We start from the raw sequence: 22355 nt of genomic DNA on the forward strand, positions 1-22355 counted from the left end.
GCCATAAAGAACATTTTCCTCAGGTTCTATAAAGAACCATTATAAAAGGTTTTATATAGCACCAAAAAGGGTTCTGCTATCGTTACAAGCCTTTTTGGTGCTGTTTAGAACCCTTTTTGGTGCTATAATGAACCCTTTTTAATGGTTTCTCAATCTCAAACGTTCTACAAATAACCTTTTGATGAACCATACAGTTTTTTTATTCTGGTTAGCCATATTATATTATTACAATTCCATAGACGTTATTATTGTGTCAATTCACAAGTTGAATCAGGTGTACTTGTTCTGGAATGTCTGGGGGTCCCTGCAGAGAGAATTGAGAACAACCGTTTTAGACAACAGTTCTCCATTGACACATTACTATATATAATTTCACAAGACACTGACCATAGTCATATTTATTTAACATGTAATGGCATTACACAACAAATTAGATAAACTGGAATGACACTCAAAAAGAGCTGGGAGGAAACCACACTCCAAAATATTATAATATGCCGCCACGCCTACATTTTAATTAAGCATTATTCCCATTTCAGGACATTTCCCAACTTCTATCCACAGACCAGACGCTTTCTGTTTTACAACTGAATTATTAGGTAACAGGGTCCAATTGGAACATCTGACCCTGGTCACATGACACAGTTTACGTAAGATTTGTATTTTTTACAACGATAGTATCATTAATGGTGTTCTGATATCGTCTCAAAATAGTGAGTTGAACAGGGAGAGAAGACCTCAGAAAATAAGATAAATAGAAATCGACCTGTTACTACTAAAAGGGAAGATTAATTTAGCGACTATACTACACAACCGCAATCATTATGGGAACGGATAGTACCGATTGTATGCTGCTTCTTGCGGCAGAAGCCTTTCAATCTAAAAACTTCGGGCTCGCGGCGGACATATACGAATGCCAACTGCTGCACCTCTGTGACCCTAGTACGCAGCAACATCTCTTAGTGAAACGGGCCGATGCCCTGGCATTTGCTGGTAAATTGACCGATGCCTTCGATATCTACCGAAAAGCCGCTGAAATCGAGAGACTACGACCAGTCCATCTGGATAATCTTATTGAATATCTCTCTAACAGTATTAAAAGACAAGATGGGACAGACAGTCAAAACAACAGACAGGAGACACACTCTGATTGCGTTGGATATGATGCATTTACCTGCAAAATATGTTATGGATTTCTATACGAGCCAGTTACCTTGCCTTGTGGACACTGCTTTTGCAAAAAGTGCCTGGACAGAGAAAAAATGCCTGTCTGCTGCAAAGAATGTAATGACAGTAGGCACACCAAACTCAATGATGTGGACAATTATAGAGTTAATGTTGTTCTTAGTAACTTGTTGTCAAAGTGGTTTCCAACTCAATTACTTGCTGTTAATCTGAGACGTGAGGGGAATGGACTATATTCAGAGAAAATAATGGATGCTGCTTTGGAAAAATACAACGAAGCAATACAAATAGGTATGGTATTTTAACTTTTCATTTAAACTAATTCGAAATGCAATTAAACACTTGAAATGGATGGCCTTTTATCTTATGCAATGTTGCAACAGCATTTAGGCTACTGTTTCCAGTGCGTACATGGGCTGGCTTAATTGACAGCTGAATCAGCAGGTGTGTGATGTAACTTCCGCGTGGCGTAAACTGCTCTACATTGTAACAATTCAGTTGGGAAATTATTATAACAATGTATCATGTTTATTACTAGGCTATAATTATCCTCTTAATTCAGAGAGATTCATGCTTATGAAATACATGGGCAGATGTATGGAGGGTGATTAGGGCCAGTTCGAAACTGCTTAATAGGAATGTGAAATAATAAATCAATTTTTATTTTCATATCAGTGCGCATGATTCATGCCACAATTACATTTCAGTTTTAAATGAAAATCGAAAATGGTTAAAGGAAAATTGTAAATGGTAAACAGATTCTAAATAAACATGGTAAATGGAAAAAGCCAAATGGTAAACAGAAATTCGTAAATGCAATCTACATAGTGAAATTGAAATGGATATTTTAATCTGTCAACTACCCAATTAAGAATGATCTTTTCAATGAACAATGTCAATGTGTATGCAAATTACTTATTGAAGGCATGAACCAGCAGAGCAACACCACACCCCCATGTAGTAGTTCACCCTAGCCATGCCATGCTGTACATTGATTTGAGACTAGCGTAACCAACACACAGGGTGCGAACCCAGGTTTTCTGCACACCAAAAAAGCATAGGCCCACTAAGCTGAAGCCTAGGCATTGACTCTGGGAGCCAATGCAACTCTTCATGTCTCAGGTAAGGTTAGGCCTACTCATCATGTATGTGTGGTATCTGAACCACCTCAGCTTTGGCTTAGGAGGCTCATATGTTCTTCTGGTGTACAGGACACCAGGTTCGAACCCTGTTGGTTGCACTAGTCTAAAATCAATGCACAGAGAGTGTGACATGGCTAGGATGTATCAATATATGGTGGTGTTGTGTTTCTCTCCTGGTTCACGCCTCCAGGAAGTAATTTGCATACACTTAAAAAATTGAAAGAGAAAAGAGAATGCTAAATAGGGCAGTTGGAAAATGAAAAAAGCCACTTTCCATTTCACTTTGAACATTGCATTTACCATTTTCTGTTAGCCATTAAACATTTTCTGTTGACCATTTTCATTTAGAATTTCTGTTTACCGTTTCCAATTTTCAATTAAAAATGTAATTTTTTTTTATTTTAACATTGCAGTTTCATTGTGGCATGAATCATGTGCATTGATATGAACATATAAATGCATTTATCATTTCTACATTTCAATTGAGCATTTAAGCGTTGCATTTTCAAACTGACACTGATCACCCTACGTACAGACGGGCGTGTGAAGGTTGAATAAGATGTTATGTAGGCTAGGGGACCAAACATTGCTTAAGCTAAAAAACAATAAAACAAATGTAGGTCAAGGGTACTAAATGTTCAACAGCAGACACAGTAGTATTGGTTCCACTCTCGTGTGTCGCATTGATATTATTATTGATTATCAAATCAAAATGTTATTAGTCACATGCCCCGAACACAACCGGTACTTACAGTAAAAATTCTTACTTATGAGCCCCTAACCAACAATGCAGTTAAAAAAAATATGAGTAAAAGTAAGAAATAAAAGTAGCAAGTAATTAAAGTGCAGCAGTAAAATAACAATAGCGAGACTATACACAGGGGGGTACCGGTACAGAGTAAATGTGCGGGGGCACCGGTTAGTTAAGGTAATCTGTACATGTATTAGAGTTATTAAAGTGACTATGCATAGATGATAACAACAGAGAGTAGTAGCAGTGTAAAGGGGAGGGGGCAATGCAAATAGTCTGGGTAGCCATTTGATTAGATGTTCAGGAGTCTTATGGCTTGGGGGTAGAAGCTGTTTAGAAGCCTCATGGACCTAGACTTGGCGCTCCGGTACCGCTTGCCATGTGGTAGCAGAGAGAACAGTCTATGACTAGGGTGGCTGGAGTCTTTGACAATTTTTAGGGCAATCCTCTGACACCACCTGGTGTAAAGGTCCTGGGTGTAGAGGTCCTGGATGGCAGGAATCTTGACCCCAGTGATGTACTGGGCCGTACGCACTACCCTCTCTAGTGCCTTGCGGTCGGAGGCCGAGCAGTTGCCATACCAGGCAGTGATGCAACCAGTCAGGATGCTCTCGATGTTACAACTGTATAACCTTTTGAGAATCTGAGGACCCATGCCAAATCTTTTCAGCCTCCTGAGTGGGAAAAGGTTTTGTCGTGCCCTCTTCACAACTGAATTAGTGTGCTTGGACCATGTTAGTTTGTTGGTGATATGGACACCAAGGAACTTGAAGCTCTCAACCTGCTCCACTACAGCCCCGTCGATGAGAATGCTCCGTTCCTCTTTTTCCTGTAGTCCACAATCATCTCTTTTGTCTTGATCACGTTGAGGGAGAGGTTGTTGTCCTGGCACCACACGGCCAGGTCCCTGACCTCCTCCCTATAGGCTGTCTCGTCGTTGTCGGTGATCAGGCCTACCACTGTTGTGTCATCGGCAAACTTAATGATGGTGTTGGAGTCGTGCCTGGCTGTGCAATCATGAGTGAACAGGGAGTACAGGAGGGGACTGAGCACGCACCCCTGAGGGGCCCCTGTGTTGATGATCAGCGTGGCGGATGTGTTGTTACCTACCCTTACCACCTGGGGATGGCCTGTCAGGAAGTCCAAGATCCAGTTGCAGAGGGAGGTGTTTAGTCCCAGAGTTCTTAGCTTATTGATGAGCTTTGAGGGCATTATGGCGTTGAACGCTGAGCTGTAGTCAATGAATAGCATTCTCACATAGGTGTTCATTTTGCTCAGGTGGGAAAGGGCAGTGTGGAGTGCAATAGAGATTGGCATCATCTGTGGATCTGTTAGGGCGGTATGCAAATTGGAGTGGGTCTAGGGTTTCTGGGATAATGGTGTTGATGTGAGCCATGAGCAGCCTTTCAAAGCACTTCCTGGCTCCAGACGTGAGTGTTACGGGTCGGTATTCATTTAGGCAGGTTACCTTAGTGTTCTTGGGCACAGGGACTATGGTGCTCTGCTTAAAACATGTTGATATTACAGACTCAGACAGTACACGTCCTGATAATCTGTCTGGCCCTGCGGCCTTGTGAATGTTGACCTGTTTAAAGGTCTTACTCACATCGGCTGCGGAGAGTGTGATCACACAGTCTTCCGGGACAGCTGGTGCTCTCATGCATGTTTCAGTGTTATTTGCCTCAAAGCGAGAATAGAAGTAGTTTAGCTCGTCTGGTAGGCTCGTGTCACTGGGTAGCTCTCGGCTGTGCTTCCCTTTGTAGTCTGTAATGGTTTGCAAGCCCTGCCACATCCGACGAGCACCAGAGCCGGTGTAGTATGATTCGATCTTAGTCCTGTGTTGATGCATTGCCTGTTTGATGGTTCATCGGAGGGCATAGCGAGATTTCTTTTAAGCTTCCGGGTTAGAGTCCCTCTCCTTGAAAGCGGCAGCTCTAGCCTTTAGCTCAGTGCGGATGTTACCTGTAATCCATGGCTTCTGGTTTGGGTATGTACGTACGGGGTATGTACTTACGGTCACTGTGGGGACGACGTCATCGATGCACTTATTGATGAAGCCAATGACTGATGTGGTGTACTCCTCAATGCCATCGGAGGAATCCCGGAACATATTCCGGTCTGTGCTAGCAAAACAGTCCTGTAGCTTAGCATCTGCTTCATCTGACCACTTTTTTATTGATTGAGTCACTGGTGCTTCCTGCTTTAATTTTTGTTCGTAAGCAGGAATCAGGAGGATAGCATTATGGTCAGATTTGCCAACGAGGGCGAGGGAGAGCTTTGTATGCGTCTCTGTGTGTGGAGTAAAGGTGGTCCAGAGTTTTTTTCCCTCTGGTTGCACATTTAACATGCTGATAGAAATTTGGTAAAACGGATTTAAGTTGCCTTGTATTAAAGTCCCCGGGTACTAGGAGCGCCACCTCTGGGTGAGCGTTTTCCTGTTTGCTTATGGCAGAATACAGCTCATTCAGTGCGGTCTTAGTGCCAGCATCAGTCTGTGGTCGTATGTAGACAGCTACGAAAAATACAGATGAAAACTCTCTAGGTAGATAGTGTAATCTACAGTTTATCATGAGATATGTAAACATTGAACAACAATAATAATCACTTTCAACAATAATCCAAAATCTGCACATTTTCACTGTGAACTAAAGAAAACTGGTCTTGTGTGACAGAATAATGGTTTAATGAATAGATGATCAGTTTCAGCCTCTATTTCAATTTCTATTGAATTTGACCTTGATGTTTTCGATGTATAGTTCAAAATGATTTTGTATCAAGATATCATGTGCATTTATAGTTCTGGAACATAGTAAATCTCTGTCTATCCAAGTAAATATATGTTATTGTTTTTTTTCCAGCTCCAAGGGACCATGTGCTGTACAGCAACCGATCACAGATCAATTCCAGTCTGAGGAATTACAAGGATGCACTTCATGATGCAGAGATGGCATGCAAACTCATGCCTCTTTGGTCAAAGGTGAGAGTTAGATTTTTTCCCCCATGTTTAATTTAGATCTACCATCAGAGCGTCATAAATGCAACATAATGGTATTGTTCTACTGATTTAATAAACATGTGTTTATTTTTCTTCCAGGGACATATTAGAAAAGCACAAGCTTTAGTCAGTCTTGGGAAATGTGAAGAAGCATTAAGGGAGTACCTGGTCGTCATTACATTAGATCCTGAAAGTAAACTGGCAAAAAGAAAGGCGCAAAAGATTCTGAGTGATCTTCTGGCCCCTGTCACTGATCAAGTACACAACAGAATCCTGGACTACACAAGTCTACTATCTTCCAGAAATAAAATCAAAGGTGGCATCCTGAACACCTCAACCTCTAGCTGCAACACCACCACTTCCTCCAAGTCTTACAAGGTAAGAGAAATCATCCATCTTTTAGGTTTTTAAATATAATAAAATATCATCTAGTGCATTGAGTTGAGCTCATTAACTAATTAAAATGTACTATCATCACCCTTTCTCACAGGATTACAAGAATATTGCCTCTCATGAGAAGTTGACATCGTCACCTACGCTGAGTGAACCTAAGACAGACGGCTTATTTGAAACGATGGCATGCGGCGAAAAGAAAGGAGAAGATCAGGTGGACCTGAATGTCTGCCATCCCACCGTCATTGACAGGAGCGTCTTCCTCAAACGCAAACGTAGCTCATCCGAGGACAGCCAAGTGGATAGTAGCGACAACTGCAAGCGCTCCAAATCTGGTAAGTTTTAAGACTTTTTGCCTCGCCTCTTAAATCAATGGAGCTATATTGGCATGATATTTACTATAAGTGAAGCAGTTGTTAAGATTCACTATCTAACTCAAATGTTTCTCCTCCTTTACAGAAGTGACCCAGAGTGAAGAGACGACTTCCTGGAGTGCAGTGCTTTCTGACCTCATAGACCCAGCTGACCTGGAGTGTTCTCTTTGTATGAGGTGAGAACATCTCCATGCAGCCATCCATCCGTGACAAAACTTGTAGCTGAATTGTAGCATTTGCCACTTTGCCAATGATAGTAATAGTGTTCTGCTTTTGAATCAGATTATCTATGATTACTGAAACTCACAGCCTCATACAAGTCATAGTTATTTTGCAAGTTAACACAAGATATTAATCTTCCTTTCTGATAGTATGAAACAATAAAGATTCAGTATGACGCAATAAAGATTAATAGGTAAACATTTAGTCTTCTTTTCACAATTATAGCCTACATTTAATTATCAAACAATGTAATGAAAATGCAATGAGCTATATGTAAACAAGAAAACCTGAAAGTAATCAATAATAGAGTAGCGAGAGACATTGTACCACTCTATTGCACAATATTGTGTCCTTTATCTCCATGGTATACCCTAGGCTCTTTTATGAACCAGTCACCACTCCTTGCGGCCACACCTTTTGTCTGAAATGCCTCGAGCGATGCCTGGACCACAACCCCAAGTGTCCCCTCTGCAAGATGGAGCTGGAAGAGTATCTGGCAGAAAGTAAATACAACAAGACTGTCTTGATGGAGAACCTCATCTGCAAGTATCTGCCAATCGAGCTCATGGACAGGCAGAAAGTCAACGCAGAGGAGATTGCAGATTTATCCAAGTATGATTAAAAGCAGCATACAGACATTATCCGATTGCTTCTGAACTGTGTAACAATGACATTAGACACTTTTTATGAACTTTTACTTCATCTATAACTTTGGATATATGATATCCTCAAACCTTATTTTGCAGTCTAAACAAGAACGTGCCTATATTTGTTTGCACCATGGCCTTCCCCACCGTTCCATGTCCTCTTCACATCTTCGAGCCCTGCTACCGGCTGATGATCCGCAGGTGTATGGAGATGGGTACCAAGCAGTTTGGAATGTGCCTCAGCGATAACCTCAAAGGGTGAGTAAAGCCTAGACAAAGCAGAGAAACATTGTGTTTAGTGTTCCTTAGTCAGGCAGGGGATATCGGTGCCATCTGGCTGTAAATTTGAATAGGTGTTGTGTCAACTTTTGTTTGGCTCCATTGAGGGCCTTAGACTATAATCAGAGCTGAGCAGGTATTGCATGTTGTATTGCAGAGTATCCCAAACTCGGTCCTGGGGAGAGGTCTCCTCGGGTCCATAAAGTTGGGCCTGTTCTGAAATTGACCCAGGGCTTTCTTCCCAGGACCCTACCCGAATACATTTATGTTTTAAATATGGATCCGAGGACAACCAAACCCGGCCCCGTATAGACCCAGTCAGGTCCAGAGCCATTCCCGATCCGAGTCAGGGAAGCAGCAGAAAATGTATATTTTTAGCTACGTTATTAACTGAAGCTGTTAATGCACATACTGAGGAATAGAAGAACGGAGCTAGTATCAGGCGGGGGGCGGGGCTATGCTGTGTGCAGCTGAGTGGTGCGAGGAGGAGGAAGAGGGAGACAGCGGCAACCAAGCCAACTCGCACTAGTTACTAACATCAAGCTGCCGAAGCTAGGTTATTTATCATCCGATCTGATTACATAGTACCTGTTTTGACTGCATCAAACCGAGAAGAGAAGCTACTAAGCTAGCTATCTATCTAGCAGGGTTGCCTAATCATAGCTTCATAGACTGCGCTTTCCCCGTCCTAAACGATAATAACAACAACTCCATTCAAAGTATTAAGTAGCAGCATCCCTGTTGCCTCTTGGTCGTTGAAACATATCCTTCTCATTTAACCTTTAATTCCATAATTTTAATTCCATCTTCCATTAATCTGCTAACTTGCTTGCCACGACACAGAGCCAGAGGGCAATGCCGCTTTGATGACTTGTGATTGACCGCCAAAAACAACAAGCTACATGTGCCTCTCTCGTGAAAATCCGCAGCAGAATAAATGAGAAAATGTTCAATCTCTACTGCAGCAGTCGCGTTCTGGTATTTACGGGTCCTTAACAGCAAATCAGTTCTAATATATCAGAGAACCGTGGCAATCAAATCTGACCCCGATCCGAATGTCAACTACAGAATTTTGGTCCGGTCCCGGGTCAGGCCCGGGTAATGTTCTGGTGGACCTGTGAAGATCTCTACCAAACGGGTGCTCATTTTGGTTTTTGCACTAGCACTACACAGCTGATACAAAGAATCAAAGATAGTTGATTAGTTGATTATTTGAATCAGTTGTGTAGTGCTAGGGCAAAAAACTAACTGTGCACCCAGAGGGGCCCCAAGACCTAGTTGTTTAAGCAGATAGTTTATATAGCCTATTTTATTGTTTGTGTCACCTGTGAATGCCTTAGACACATTTTGGATCCATATCTACTTATTTGCCTTCCCCATAGATTTGCCGATTACGGTAGCCTCCTGGAGATCCGAAACGTGGAATTCTTTGCAGATGGCCGCTCCGTTGTGGACACCATTGGGATAAGAAGGTTCAAGGTTGTTGAGCACCACCAGAGAGATGGATACAACACAGCAGACATTGAATACTTGGAAGACGTTAAGGTAATTATTAATCATAAACTAAAGCATTTGCATGAATGTTGTCTGAACTATTTTTTTACTTGTATTAGTGTATCTCGTTGTGCTAATAAAGGCATTTCTTGTTCTGTAAAGGTGGAGGTTGTGGCAGAGAAGGAGCTGCAGAGTCTCCATGATGCAGTATACGACCAGGCCTTAATCTGGGTCAACTCCCTGAAAGCAGAACAAAAGGAGAGGATCGTGGAGCACTTTGGGCGCATGCCAGAGAAAGACTCTGAGCCACAGGTAAATACATGAATCCTGGACATACAGTGTATTCGGAAAGTATTCAGACCCCTTGGCTTTTTCCACATTTTACAGCCTTATTCAAATATGTATTAAATACATCATCAATCTACACACAATACCCCATAATGACAAATGAAAACAAGTTTTTAGAAATGTTTACAAATTTCTGGAAAATATAAACAGAAATACCTTATTTACATAAGTATTCAGACCCTTTGCTATGAGACATGAAATGGAGCTCAGCTGCGTCCTGTTTCAATTGATCATCCTTGAGATGTTTCTACAACTTGATTGGAGTCAACCTGTGGTAAATTCAATTGATTGGACATGATTTGTAAAGGCACACACCTGTCTATATAAGGTCCCACAGTTGACAGTGCATGTCAGAGCAAAAATCAAGCCATGAGGTCAAAGGAATTGTCCTTAGAGCTCCGATACAAGATTGTATCGATGCACAGATCTGGGGAAGGGTACCAACACATTTCTGCAACATTGAAGGTCCCCAAAAACACAGTGGCCTCATTCTTAAATAAAATACGTTTGTAACCACCAAGACTCTTCCTAGAGCTGGCCGCCCGGCCAAACTGAGCAATTGGGGGAGAAGGGCCTTGGTCAGGGAGGTGACCAAGAATCCGATGGTCACTCTGGTAGAGCTCCAGAGTTCCTCCATGGAGATGGGAGAACCTTCCAGAAGGACAGCCATCTCTGCATCACTCCACCAATCAGGCCTTTATGGTAGAGTGGTGAGACGGAAGCCACCTCTCAGTAAAAGGCACATGACAGCCCTCTTGGAGTTTGCCAAAAGGCACGTAAAGTACTCTCAGACCATGAGACACAAGATTCTCTGGTTTGATGAAACCAAGATTGAACTCTTTGGGCTTAATGCCAAGCGTCACGTCTGGAGGAAACCTGGCACCATCCCTACGGTGAAGCATGGTGATGGCAGCATCATGCTGTGGGTATGTTTTTCAGAGGCAGGGACTGGGACACTAGTCAGGCTTGAGAGAAAGATGTACAGAGAGATCCTTGATTAAAACCTGCCCTAGAGCACTCAGGACCTCAGACTAGGGCGAAGGTTCACCTTTCAACAGGACAACGACCCTAAGCACACAGCCAAGACAATGCAGGAGTGGCTTCGGGACAAGTCTCTGAATGTCCTTAAGTGGCCCAGCCAGAGCCCGGACTTTAACCAGAGACCTGAAAATAGCTGTACAGAGACGCTCGCCATCCAACCTGATAGAGCTTGAGAGGATCTGCATAGATGAATGGGAGACAATCCCCAATTACAGGTGTGCCAAGCTTCTATACCCTAGAAGACTCGAGGCTGTAATCGCTGCCAAAGGTGCTTCAAGAAAGTACTGTGTAAAGGGTATGAATACTTATGTAAATGTGATGTAATTTTTTTTTTTTTTTTTTATGAATTTGCAAAAATGTATGAACCTGTTTTTGCTTCGTCATTGTGGGGTATTGTGTGTAGATGAATGAGAAAAAAACAAACAATTTAAACAATTTTAGAATAAGGCTGTTACGTAACAAAATATGGAAGGTGGGGATGAATACTTTCCGAATGCACTGTAGATCACACATACGTTAACTCTATTTTGATTTGACACAGTTTATGTTGAACAGGTTGTGGCTGGATTCTTATGGTTATTCTCCTGCTTTCTCCCTCTGTAGGCCAGTCCCAATGGGCCGTCCTGGTGCTGGTGGCTGCTGGCAGTCCTTCCCCTGGAGGGTCGAGCCCAGCTGCCCTTCCTGGCCCTGACGTCCCTGAAGGACCGACTCAGTGGTATCCGCAGAGTACTCCTCTTCATGTCCCGCAACCGCTCCTCTCGATAACTCCAACCCTCACACAACCATCTATCTCCTCCATGTGGGTGTCTGTTTTTTGTTTTTATCTGAAAGACCGCATTTTAACGAAAGCCTTTGTGTGAATGGGTCACTATTGGCAAGTGGACTTTGATTAGATTACCGAAATGTGATCCAAGGATTAGAAGAGGCTACTTATGGACTGAATATTTTAAAGTGTGCTGTAAAGACGATAGTGTTTTGACTTTGTTTTTGTTATTATTTATGAACATCGCGTGTGCATGGGACATGTTTACACCACTGGGAGAAACATATTAGTACAATGATGACTTATTATTTCCAAAGGGTTTATTAACCAGAAGTTACATATTATAAAACCCAAAACCCCTTAGATTGTGTAGAAAAGTAGAGGGGAAAATTGCAATACAGCACAGTACCTTGTTCTGATGATGCTTTAACTGTATCATTCAGAGGATAATGACATTTTCTTCCTGTTTTGGTGTAGATGAGTGCAATACACCTGCAGTTAAAATGAGCCATCTCCTACTTATGATGGAATGTTTATTGGTATTTATTTATATGATCTACATAGCACTGTAGTTGCAGCAACAGCATAACTGATAGTCACTGTTTTCCATGCATGGTGAGCAAAGATGGGTTGTGAGTTTTGCCTTCAACAAAGGAAGACATTTTTAGTTTTGTTGGATGTTACATATTTCTTTGTCCGCCAGACTTTTTTCAGAGTTTTCTACAGTTCTTTTTATGTTACGATGATCACCTTTTTATACAGACAATATTGAACCAGGATGGTTATGCTGTGAAATCTTGGGGAAATGTGTTAATTAACAAACATTATATTTTTTATTGTAAGGGCGAATTTTAAGTTATTGCATTTATATAGGGCTTTCTTGGCTCTGCTATTATTTGCACCAGGTATGCTCATAAAGTAGGGATGACACAAGTGACAAACAAACTTAAAGTGATTGCAATAACGGTCACCACTTGTGCTGCGTGAATCCTGGCTATTATACAAAAAAAGACAACGACGTGAATGTGAAAATGCAAGTAATTGTAGACAAGGGAAATATAAACTTTTAGAGTGTAGAGAGTGCCAGATTTATCAGCCCTGCTGCTTTTACCACTTTCCAATATTCTCAGTTTGATTTCAGAAGTTTTATGTTTGGTTGTCATGTCCTAAGCCGAAGACACTCTGAAATGATTTTCCTAACCATTCTAAAAACTCATGAAGGAGTTGGAAGACTGCTTCCTGTCATTTGAACCTCATCGTCTTGTCTTTCAAGCTATTGTCCGGTGGAATCATAAACTGTAGCATCAAACACTGTGATTTCTAATCTTTTTCAACATTTAGTGCCTTATGTTGGATTTCTTCCATGATGCCAGTACCAAGAAGAAGAATTTAGATAAAGATAGCATTCCAGTGAGGAAGACTTGGCTGAAAAGTCCAAACTATTGAGCTGAATATGTGGTCTTCTCTTTCGAGGACACAAACAGTACATAAAGAAATTCCAGTCTTGGTTCATTGTATGACGAGTCTTACCGTTGTGGTTACAAATATTGGTAAACCTCAAATCCTGGTTCATTGTATGACGAGTCCTGCAATTGTGGTTACAAATACCGGTACTATAGTTCGTATATCTTATCACAACTAAATGAAAGTCTTCTCAATGCAAGGACACGATGTGAATACTTTCTATAGACTTTTGTATACAACAACAACATTGAGACTTGGTTAAGGTTGAATAAATGTTTTTTTAAATAAAAGTTGATTGATTGGCATGTCAATCAAGTAGCTTATATTTCCTCACCAAAACCTCATACTTTTACATGTATATTAATTTGATCTGGCGGTTGCATGTTAGCCAAATTGTCACTCATCTATGTATTTTACCTATTTACATCAGAGAATGCCAAAACAATAGAAATTCAAAGGTAGTATCTTCCTGACCTTGTTGAATTCCACATTGAACGTTACACTAGTGATCTATGTCAATCTACCTCTTACACTCCTGTAGCTCTTCCACCACAGAACATGCTAATTGATTCATATTGACATGTCATTTGTTTCTATGGAGATGACGTGACCATGGAGTCTTTGGTGGTTGTGTAACACTTGTATAATTGCCTCTAACTGTATGTGTTTACAAAAATGAATGTATGTGGTTGGCATCTTATCCAATGTTATATTTTTGTTTCTATAGAAATGTAGTCACTGCAATGTTACAATGTACAAAAAAACACAATTCTGATTAAAAAAGCTTATGCTCTTAATTTGTCGAATAAGAGCTAAACCGATGGTCTTTAATCTGAAGCATCCCTAATCCTGTGTTCTCTATTTCTCTACTTTGGTTACGTGTTTGTCAGTTTAAAGAAGTATCAATGTAGCTCTTTAGAAATGTCTAGAAAGCTTGGACATAACAAATAGATTATGAAGCACTGCATTGAGTTTACATAACACTGTGAATGTAGGTCACGGTTAGAAGGAAATATATGCTATTCCGCTCCCCCTGCCCCACTGCCCCACATTTGGCAGCCCTGCCTTTTTTCTGGAGGAGATGACCTGACCCATACCACACCGAATCGCACCACAGCACCTCCATGACTGGGAGGGATGATGGACTCGGAGGAAGGGGGGACAAGTAGTACCAATGTAATTTTCAGGCTGTCTGTCTGGTGGGAGTGAGGGAGAAGCCAATGAGGATATTTTTAATAGGGCTTACATAACGGGGGCAGAGTCAGACGTTACGTAAACTTTGAAATCAGGTTAGCATCTGCAGAGTATCAGTGTTTTCTGTTCTCCTGCCTTTTTTTTATATAAGGTGTCCTGCTCTGTTTATTCAGAACCGAAAAATGCAGAAACAAACTTTAGAGTGACAAAGTGGGGTCTCAAATGCGTGAAGAAAGGTATTATTAAACTACAGTCCCACTGGAAATAGATAGTATAAAGATACTATTTTTCAGCATCTGCCTTAAATCAGATCCTTCATCAGTGTGCCCTGGCCAGAGACTGGCCACATAATACTAGTCTTATGTTACACGCCAAGAAAGGTTATAACTGAAAGGTTAAGGTCACTAGATGCAGGGGTTGCTATGGGAACATGGCATATACACCTACCCCCGATTTTATAAAACATGTAACACACTGACAGAAGTAGGGCAAAGCAGTGCATTGTGGGAAAACTGGTTACCTAACTCACCCAGAAAAGACATCTAGGAGGTTAAGTTCCCTGTCTGTGTGCTGATGTGATGACAGAACACCTGCTTAGTGCTAGTTAACCCATTGTAAACAGTGTGGGAAACTGCGTGAGAGGGCTGTGTGTCAGAGGGCTTGAGTGTGCCCATGTGAGAAGTACATGACTGTGTGTGCCTCAAGCTCGTATGATGCAGTGTGAGCTGTAAGGAGGACACTGTGCATTGATGTTCCTACTCGCATGATCAATGTAAAGCCTCACATGACGGGTTTGGGAGTGGAACTGCGCAGTACAGTGGCTAATGCCCTGTTGCTGCCTGTGGATGGATGGAACGGGCTGGGCTCTGGCTGCAGTACTGCCTCATATTGCCTCACTTCTTCAAACACTTCCATACTGTCAGACTAACTGTGCTGTGCTTGTGTAATGTGCAGACAGCCTGCCCTCATGTCTCATCCTCAAGCTGCTGGCGAGGCTGAGGCGTCATTGCGAATGAATGCATAATCATTTAAATGTGCTTGAAGTGTTGTATAATGGTTAGACATCACATTGCAGCAGATATTGTAGGGTTTGTCTTTGTATTCTTCAATGGAAAAGAAAAACACAGATCCTTTAGACCTGCAGCTTGCTCCTCTAAAAATCGTTACACAATCATTAGGCAGTGTCTCCACGGCTGTGTAAACTTGTTCAGTGTACACTGAGTGTGTACAGGCCGGATCCCTGTGGTGGTCATTATACAGTCATTATACAGCTACTGTGTAAGGACCACCACAGGGGCACGGCCTGTACACACTCAGTTTGTACAATTGATGTACAACACATTTGACACAACACTTGTGATACAACAGAGTTTGTCTGCAAATAAAAGGAGACACCGACCAATGCTTTTGTAAAGATTTGTGGAAACACTGTTTCACAAACATTTTGTATCACAGCCATTGTGTCAAATGCATTTTACATCAGTTGTACAAGTTGTGCAGAGTGTGTATGTAGTCTATATTGTATTCCACTTCTCTACCCTAATTCAATAAAAATAATACATATAATTTATGATGATTTTGGTGTGTAACCCTTTAACATTGTGACCATGGCAAAGGCATTGGCAATATATAGAATTAATTTGATTTGTTCAAATTTATGCTTTTGCGGGATATTCCAAATGCATGTATCGCAAGAATCTAGGCTTTGTTATTTTAAGTTTTTATGAGCGTTTATGTCCGCATGTTCTCATGTTTTATTTTTGGTCACGTCTCTTTCGCTCCTCTGTGCTGTGTCAACCCAGTCTCTCATTAACTATGTACTGTCATGACTTGCCCTCCTGGATGGAGATCAAAGGTGCCGGCTAATCAAAGGTTTCAAGACCCCCTCTCCTGGGGGAATTGGCCAGTTTTAATGACGGTCGTAAATACCTTGCTGGAACTTTCTCTCCATTTCAGGCAGTATTGAGGGGACAGAACCCTTTGTTACAAAGAGATTCTTCCCGCCAAAACTCCAACATCCAAAAGTGGATAATGAAATAATATTTCTAACACAAATAATGTGGGAAATGGTCGTGAGGGACTAAACCTGTTTGGGATAGGGGGCAGTATTTTCACGGCCGGATAAAAAACATACCCAATTTAATCTGGTTACTACTCCTGCCCAGAAACTAGAATATGCATATAATTAGTAGATTTGGATAGAACACACTCTAAAGTTTCTAAAACTGTTTGAATGGTGTTTGTGAGTATAACAGAACTCATATGGCAGGCCAAAACCTGAGAAGATTCCATACAGGAAGTGCCCTCTCTGACAATTTGTTGTCCTTCTGTTGCATCTCTATCGAAAATACAGCATCTGTGCTGTAACGTGCCATTTTCTAAGACTTCCATTGGCTCTCTCAAGCCGCCAGAAAGTGGAATGGGGTGTCTGCTGTCTCTGGGCAAAGAACAGCAGCAGAATTTGTAAGTGGTCAGCCTGGGGACAGTGACACTGGAGATGCTCGGTCACGAGACTACTCCATTTTTTCTTTCAGCCTTTGAATGAATAAAACATTGCCCGGTTGGAATATTATCGCTATTTTACGAGAAAAATAGCATAAAAATTGATTTTAAACAGCGTTTGACATGCTTCTAAGTACGGTAATGGAATATTTTGACATTTTTTGTCACGAAATGTGCTCGCACGTCACCCTTCGGATAGTGACCTGAACGCACGAACAAAACAGAGCTATTTGAATATAACTATGGATTATTTGGAACCAAAACAACATTTGTTGTTGAAGTAGAAGTCCTAGGAGTGCATGCTGACGAAGAACAGCAAAGGTAATCCAATTTTTCTAATAGTAATTCTGAGTTTAGGTTGTCCCAAACTTGGTGGGTGTCAAAATAGCTAGCCGTGATGGCCGAGCTATGTACTCAGAATATTTCAAAATGTGCTTTCGCCGAAAAGCTATTTTAAAATCTGACACCGCGATTGCATAAAGGAGTTCTGTATCTATAATTCTTAAAATAATTGTTATGTATTTTGTCAACGTTTATCATGAGTAATTTAGTAAATTGACCGGAAGTTTTCGGTGGGTGTGCTAGTTCTGAACATCACATGCTAATGTAAAGAGCTGGTTTTTGATATAAATATGAACTTGATTGAACAAAACATGCATGTATTGTATAACATAATGTCCTAGGAGTGTCATCTGATGAAGATCATCAAAGGTTAGTGCTGCATTTAGCTGTGGTTTGGGTTTATGTGACATATATGCTTGCTTGGAAAATGGCTGTGTGATTATTTGTGTCTATGTACTCTCCTGACATAATCTAATGTTTTGCTTTCGCTGTAAAGCCTTTTTGAAATCGGACAATGTGGTTAGATTAACGAGAGTCTTATCTTTTAAATGGTGTAAAATAGTTGATTGTTTGAGAAAATTTAATTGTGGTATTTTAGTTGGTTTTGTATTTCGCGCCGTGCGATGCCATTGGCTGTTGGCTAGGGGTTCCGCAGGCGGAACGGGGTTCCGCAGGCGGAACGGGGTTCCCCTAGCGGAACGTCTGTCCTCAACAGGTTAACCTGTTAGGGCTAGGGGGCAGTATTGACACGGCCGGATAAAAAACGTACCCGATTTAATCTGGTTACTACTCCTGCCCAGTAACTAGAATACTAGCCCTAAGAGGTTAAAATGGTGTAAAATAGTCATATGTTTGAGAAATTGAAGTAATAGCATTTCTAAGGTATTTGAATAACGCGCCACGGGATTCCACTGGCTGTTACGTAAGTGGGACGAAATCGTCCCACTGGCCCTAGAGAAGTTAAAGAACAATCATGTCAGATAATTTGTTGTTTTGTAATATCAGTAAAGACATTGTAATGGAAACATTGTAACTTTAAGAGCTTTCTCAATATATATGTCAGTTACATCTAAATATTGTAAAACGTATATGATTAAATATGAAACTATTTGTGAGAAGATTAAATGTGATTTTAGCCTTCAAAATGAGATAATTGTTTTTCATGTAAAGTTTTACGCAGTCAGTAACCACGCCCATATAAGCACAGATATTATGCCAAATGGATGGAACACACCTTTTGCCATAGTGCTTATTTTGGACTCCTAAAGAATTAACATATTAGACCAAAACATGCCGGGTTGCTGCCGGTGTGTAAAGGGGTTCTAGCTGTACCCTGAATAATCAACCATTGAGACCAGACAGCGTAGGGTGGTGGCTACACGGCTGACGAATGGTTAGACTCTACCAGACCAGAATATGTGCAGCACGAGTTGAATATGTTAGAAATGGTAAGACCCTCAAACTCTCGACGAGTGAAGGTGAAGATTAGACATTTACAGTCTGTAATGTAAAGTAATCTAAAACTTTGATCAAAGACACAAGGCGCAAATTTCATCAATGGGAACTCCTCGGAGCAGGGCCCACGATGTAGCTACTCCACTAGTAGAACACACCACCACAGCAAACGGCAAAGGCTGGCTGGCCAGCTGATATGCTGTAGTAATAGTGTCCACAATCAAATGTGAGACTCTCTGTTTCGATAGGCTCTTCCCCAGAACTCTCTGACCATAACACACAAACAGTTACTCCGACTGTCATATTGTCTTAGTCCCTCACCGGGCACAGCACACTTGGGGAAAGACCCAGCACACTTGCAGCCATGGGAGGTGCATATGCTGACAAATGTAAGGGCCTGGTTAACACGTCTGTCAGACAGGACCTTCGGCAAGAAATAGGTTAGGCCAGATGATAACACTCCCCTTGTCTGCACCCATTCGGAAACATTCAGTGCTCACTGAAAGAGTATGCAGTTCACTAACCCTCTTAGTAGAGACAATAGCCAACAGGAATACCACCTTCATGGATAGGTGCTTGAAAGACTCTAACCCCAGGTGCTTGAAAGATGGCCTATCAAGTGCTGACAACACCACATCAAGGTCCCAGTTTGGTACCGAACGGGCCTTTGCTGGACACAGATGCTTAAATCCCTTCATGAACTTGGAGAGCAAGGGGTGGTCACCCATGGGTACCTCCGGGCCATCGTCACGGCATGCTGAAATTGCAGCCAAATTCACTCTCAAAGTAGATGCCGCTCTGCCCTTATCAAGCAGTGATTGTAAAAAGTGTAAAACCGTTTGTACATCACAAGACTCGGGGGCAACATTATGACCCTCACACCAAGCACAGAATATGCCCCACCGCATTTGATATGACGTGTTGGTGGAGGAAGCCCTGGCATTCTGCAACGTGTTGACCACATTGTCCTGAATACCTAGACTTGCCCATTTACACCTCTCAAGGGCCAAGCCCAAAGATGGAGGCAGCGTGAGTCCGGATGCCAGAACACACTGAACCTTTCCCACAGCTGTAACACTATCTGAGTGTGTCGGCTCCAGTCCCCATCCGGCGGGCCATTTCTCAAAAGCATGTCCTCTGCCCAGTTCAAGACCCCGGGAATGTACGCTGCCCGCAGTGACACTAAGCGGGCCTGAGCCCACAGCAAGAGCTCCTGAGCTATTTCATGGAGGTGCCGTGATCCCCCTGGTGATTGATATACGCCACTACCGTGGTGTTGTCTGATCTGATCAGGTCATGCTTCCCCTCCAAGTAGGGCAGGAACTGTTGTAGTGCCAGGCGAACCCCCATTTCCCTGCCCCTGCTGTCTCGTGGAGGAGGAGGGGGGCCAAGACGTTGCTGGAGCACCTTGGAGACTTCCTGCCTTGTCTTCCAGCTCCTTTGAGGGGCGGCGGTAGGGTGCGCAGTTGCCAAGAACTCCTGCAATGTTTCTCTGTCTTTGTTCAGTTCTGAAGTCTGATTTTGTCGACCCCTGGCCCAAAGGTGGAACCTGGTGTGAGCTCCAAGAATGCTTTCTGAACTTGCAGTGGCAGTTTAGACTGTGCCAGCCAAAGATGGTAGCGTGAAGTCCCCACTGAAGCCAAAGCCTTGCCGTTGGCACGTGCCATGTCCATCTGGAGCATAGTGAGCAGCCACCTCTGTGGCCACCTTAAGAAGCTCATCACAGGTCAACTTGCTTACGTGCTTACTTGTTTACGTGCTGCTGTGTGTTTTGTTGACAACCTTACTTTGCTACCTGACAACTTTCCGGTTTTTACTTTTTAATTACCGTTTATATTTTTAGTTTTTCCCTCACTCAACTTTTTTTCATAAAATGTTTTCACTCCGGACGCTTTATCTGGACATGGTTCGTCAGGACCGCCAACAGCCAAAGCTAAGTAGTAACATTAACATGATGCCTTCTAAATGCAGTCGCTGTACTCATAATATACAGGAGAACGATCGCCTTATGGGCGAGGATACCTGTGCTGTAAGCCCAGCTTCAGATGCAATTGTTAGGCAAGGGTAATTTCAGTGTAGGAAAGGATGAAACAGCCTCTGTGCCACCAGTAAGTACAGATAGTAACGTTAGTATAAATCCCCTCGCACGGTCCCCGCAGCCAGACAACTTTCTCATGGCTTTTGGAGGGAAATGCTGTGGGAATGCTCAACCTGTGTCGCTCATTCAGCCGACAGAAACTTTCAACCGGTTCACACCATTAACCTGTCTGGGCTAGGGTGCAGTATTTTCATGGCCGGATGAAAAAACGTACCCAATTTAAACAGGTTACTACTCTGGCCCAGAAACTAGAATATGCATATTATTAGTAGATTTGGATAGAAAACACTCTGAAGTTTCTAAAACTGTTTGAATGGTGTCTGTGAGTATAACTCATATGGCAGGCAAAAACCAGAGAAAAAGTCAACCAGGAAGTGGAGGATCTGAGAATTGTAGTGCTTCTTTCTAGTCCCTTTCGAAACTACAGTATCTGTGGGGTTATGTTGCACTTCCTAAGGCTTCCATTGGCTGTCAAAAGTCTTCAGAAAGTGGTTTGAGCATTCTTCTGTTACTGAGCAGATAATAGGAGCTCAGTTACTGAGTGGTCTGCCTGGCAACAAAGGGATTGGATATGCGCGGTCATTTTTATGTTAAAAATACCATAAAGATTGATTTTAAACAGCGTTTGACATGCTTCTAAGTACGGTAATGGAACAATTTGAATTTTCGTCTCTGCTTCCGCGCTCGCGCGTTATGCCTTTGGATAAGTGATCTGTACGCACGAACAAAACGGAGGTATTTGTACATAAATATGGATTATTTCGAACAAAACCAACATTTCTTGTAGAAGTAGCAGTCCTGGGAGTGCATTCTGACGAAGATCAGCAAAGGTAAGAGAATATTTCTAATACTAATTCTGAGTTTAGGTTGCGCCGAACTTGGTGGGTGTCTGTGATGGCTGAGCTATGTACTCAGAATATTGAAAAATGTGCTTTCTCCGTAAAGCTATTTTAAAATCTGACAAAGCGGTTGCATCCAGGAGTAGTCTATCTATAACTCTTTAAATAATTGTTATTTATTTTGTCAACGTTTATGATGAGTATTTTTGTAAATTGATGTGCACATTCACCGGATGTTTTGGTGGGAATACATTTTCTGAACATCACGCTCCAATGTAAAATGCTGTTTTTGGATATAAATATGAACTTTATCGAACAAAACTTACATGTATTGTGTAACATAATATCCTAGGAGTAACATAATATCCTAACATAATATCCTATCTGATGAAGATCGTGAAAGGTTAGTGCTTCATTTAGCTGTGTTTTGGGTTTTATTGACACGTCCTTGCTTGAAAAATGTCTGTGTGATTATTTTTGTCTATGTACTCTCCTAACATAATCTAATGTTTTGCTTTCGCTGTAAAGCCTTTTTGAAATCGGACAATGTGGTTACATCAAGGAGAAGTGTATCTTTAAAATGGTGTAAAATAGTTGTGTTTGAGAAAGTTGAATTATGACATTTTGTTGTTTTTGAATTTGCCGCCCTGATATTTCACTGGCTGTGTCCCGCAGGTGGAATGCTAGCGTCCCACATAGCCCATAGAAGTTAAGCAGCGAGTTAGAGTCAGAGGCCGAGCCTTCTCTGGTCTCTACTCCTCCCGTTACGGGGTCTGAGACGCCGAAGCCTCCCACCATTAGCTCTGACAAATTGAAAACCCTTGCCA

At 41.9% G+C, this 22355-nt stretch overlaps 1 protein-coding gene across 1 annotated transcript; it reads left to right on the forward strand.

Moving 5' to 3' along the window:
• The first annotated feature begins 643 nt into the window (after positions 1 to 643).
• LOC106604956 (LON peptidase N-terminal domain and RING finger protein 3) lies at positions 644 to 13929 on the forward strand. Its single transcript, XM_014200127.3, has 10 exons — positions 644 to 1476; positions 5937 to 6055; positions 6173 to 6451; positions 6564 to 6801; positions 6926 to 7016; positions 7438 to 7674; positions 7809 to 7967; positions 9371 to 9533; positions 9645 to 9794; positions 11475 to 13929. The coding sequence occupies exons 1-10, from the start codon at positions 825 to 827 to the stop codon at positions 11634 to 11636; spliced, it is 2250 nt and encodes a 749-aa protein (XP_014055602.1). The 5' UTR covers positions 644 to 824; the 3' UTR covers positions 11637 to 13929.
• Positions 13930 to 22355: the final 8426 nt, after the last annotated feature.

This window comes from Salmo salar, chromosome 05 (assembly GCF_965601325.2).
Source record: "Salmo salar chromosome 05, fSalSal1, whole genome shotgun sequence".
Lineage (NCBI taxonomy): Eukaryota > Metazoa > Chordata > Actinopteri > Salmoniformes > Salmonidae > Salmo > Salmo salar.

Excerpts from the sequence above, each read along its gene's own strand:
- LOC106604956 (XM_014200127.3), top strand. The coding sequence starts at position 825 with ATGGGAACGGATAGTACCGATTGTATGCTGCTTCTTGCGGCAGAAGCC. Across the intron at positions 1,477-5,936 it reads CAACGAAGCAATACAAATAG|CTCCAAGGGACCATGTGCTG; the intron begins GTATGGTATTTT and ends TTTTTTTTCCAG. Across the intron at positions 7,675-7,808 it reads GAGATTGCAGATTTATCCAA|TCTAAACAAGAACGTGCCTA; the intron begins GTATGATTAAAA and ends CTTATTTTGCAG.